Source organism: Arachis ipaensis, chromosome B06 (genome assembly GCF_000816755.2).
Source record: "Arachis ipaensis cultivar K30076 chromosome B06, Araip1.1, whole genome shotgun sequence".
Classification (NCBI taxonomy): domain Eukaryota; kingdom Viridiplantae; phylum Streptophyta; class Magnoliopsida; order Fabales; family Fabaceae; genus Arachis; species Arachis ipaensis.
The window spans coordinates 12,945,560-12,946,986 of record NC_029790.2 but is presented as its reverse complement, the minus strand read 5'-3'; the positions used below and the strand labels follow the sequence as shown (position 1 = coordinate 12,946,986).

At 44.6% G+C, this 1,427-nt stretch overlaps 1 protein-coding gene across 1 annotated transcript; it reads right to left on the bottom strand.

Moving 5' to 3' along the window:
- LOC110263173 lies at nucleotides 203-734 on the bottom strand. The gene is made up of 2 exons (XM_021104037.1): nucleotides 619-734; nucleotides 203-581 (listed from the first exon to the last, which is right to left on the bottom strand). Exons 1-2 carry the CDS (start codon nucleotides 710-712, stop codon nucleotides 229-231), a joined length of 447 nt encoding a protein of 148 aa, XP_020959696.1. The 5' UTR covers nucleotides 713-734; the 3' UTR covers nucleotides 203-228.

Here is a 1,427-nt window from a genome sequence, read left to right as displayed (position 1 = left end):
TGAAGGCCAATTATTAATTTGATATAATAAATAATATTTTTAAAATAATTTTAAAGGATTAAATTAGATTTCAAATTAATACAACATACCCTAATTTTATTAAAATTACTAAACTCTAATTTTATTCAAAATTCTCAAATCTAATCCTAATTCTAAACAAACAAAACCCCAATTTTTATCCTAACCATCACTTTTGCCCTCCTTACCACCGCCATTCACATACCCACTTCAAGAACAGAAAAGAAAAGAAAGGGAAGAGAGAAAGGGGGGAAGTTGATCGGGGAAGAGGGGAGAGAGAGAGTGAGACCCGAGAGAGAGAGAGAGAGAGAGTTGAACGGAAGAGAGGGAGATCCAGAGGAGGCGCCGCTGGAAGGGTCCTCGCCGCTGCCGCCATAGCCACGCAGCCGCTGTCTGGTCGTCATCGTTGTCGCGCTCACCAGAACCGAGGCAGAGAGCAGCGTCGAGAGGAAGCCCGTCAACCCCATCGCTGCCGTCGTGCTCGCAAGTATGGAGGAAGCCCATTGCTGCCAGCTTTGTCGGATCTCTGTCATCGAACTCGTGCTTGCCGCCGCCATTGGAGTCGCGAACGGAGGAGGGAGAAGAGGCGCGAAAGGGAGCGTCGCGGTGTTGCCGTGGTCGTCGAGTGGCTGGGCTTGCCGTCGTCGCGTTTGGGTAGCTGTTGCGCCGCCGTTCGTTGCTGCCTTATCGCCATTGAAGCTTCGCGTTGTCGTTCTGACCGCCAGTAACCACCGGTGGAACCCCATCTTCTCGGTAAGCATTTCATTCTGGAATCTTTGAAAGTCAGAATTCTGTTATGAGTTATTGAAGGTTCTGAGACGTTGGTAACGTAGGTTCGAATTTCGAGTCTTGCATGTTGAATTCAATGGTTGTTGACTGCGACATCAAGCTGCTGTGTCATCACCGGAGCTGTTGCTGCTCCATGTTCTCGGTCAATCGTAAGTCCGGTAAGCTGTCCCTTGTTCCGAACTCTGTTAGTCACTATTTTGTTATATGTTACTAAGATTCTTGCGACGTGAATGCCTTAGGATCGAGTTCCGGTTATTGTATGTTACAATTCAAGCTGTTTCGGTTGTTGCGGAAGTGGATAAAGCTGAGATTACGGTTGCTGCTGTCGCTGGCCGAGGAAAAAGGGGGTTTTTGACGCGTTTTGGTTTTGCGAGTTTCGACTTTGAGGTAGGGGCATTTTTATTAAAAATCATTTTTGTTCTTAAGAGTTGTTATAAATTGATATTTAGGCGAGTAAATATTTTTGGTGATTATGGAGTCTTATGAGTTGAACTGAACTGCCTTGAATGAATGTGATTGCTTACTTGCCTGTGGCTAGTTCTGAATATTGAGTTGATATTGAAGTAGTGAATGAAAGATTAATTTGAAAATCTAATTCGAATGTTTACCAAGTATAATTT

Bases quoted from the DNA above. Each gene is read 5' to 3' on its own strand.
- LOC110263173 (XM_021104037.1), bottom strand. From the start codon at position 712: ATGGCGATAAGGCAGCAACGAACGGCGGCGCAACAGCTACCCAAACGC. The intron at 582-618 runs GCTCCCTTTCGC...CCTCCGTTCGCG, and splicing joins GACCACGGCAACACCGCGAC to ACTCCAATGGCGGCGGCAAG.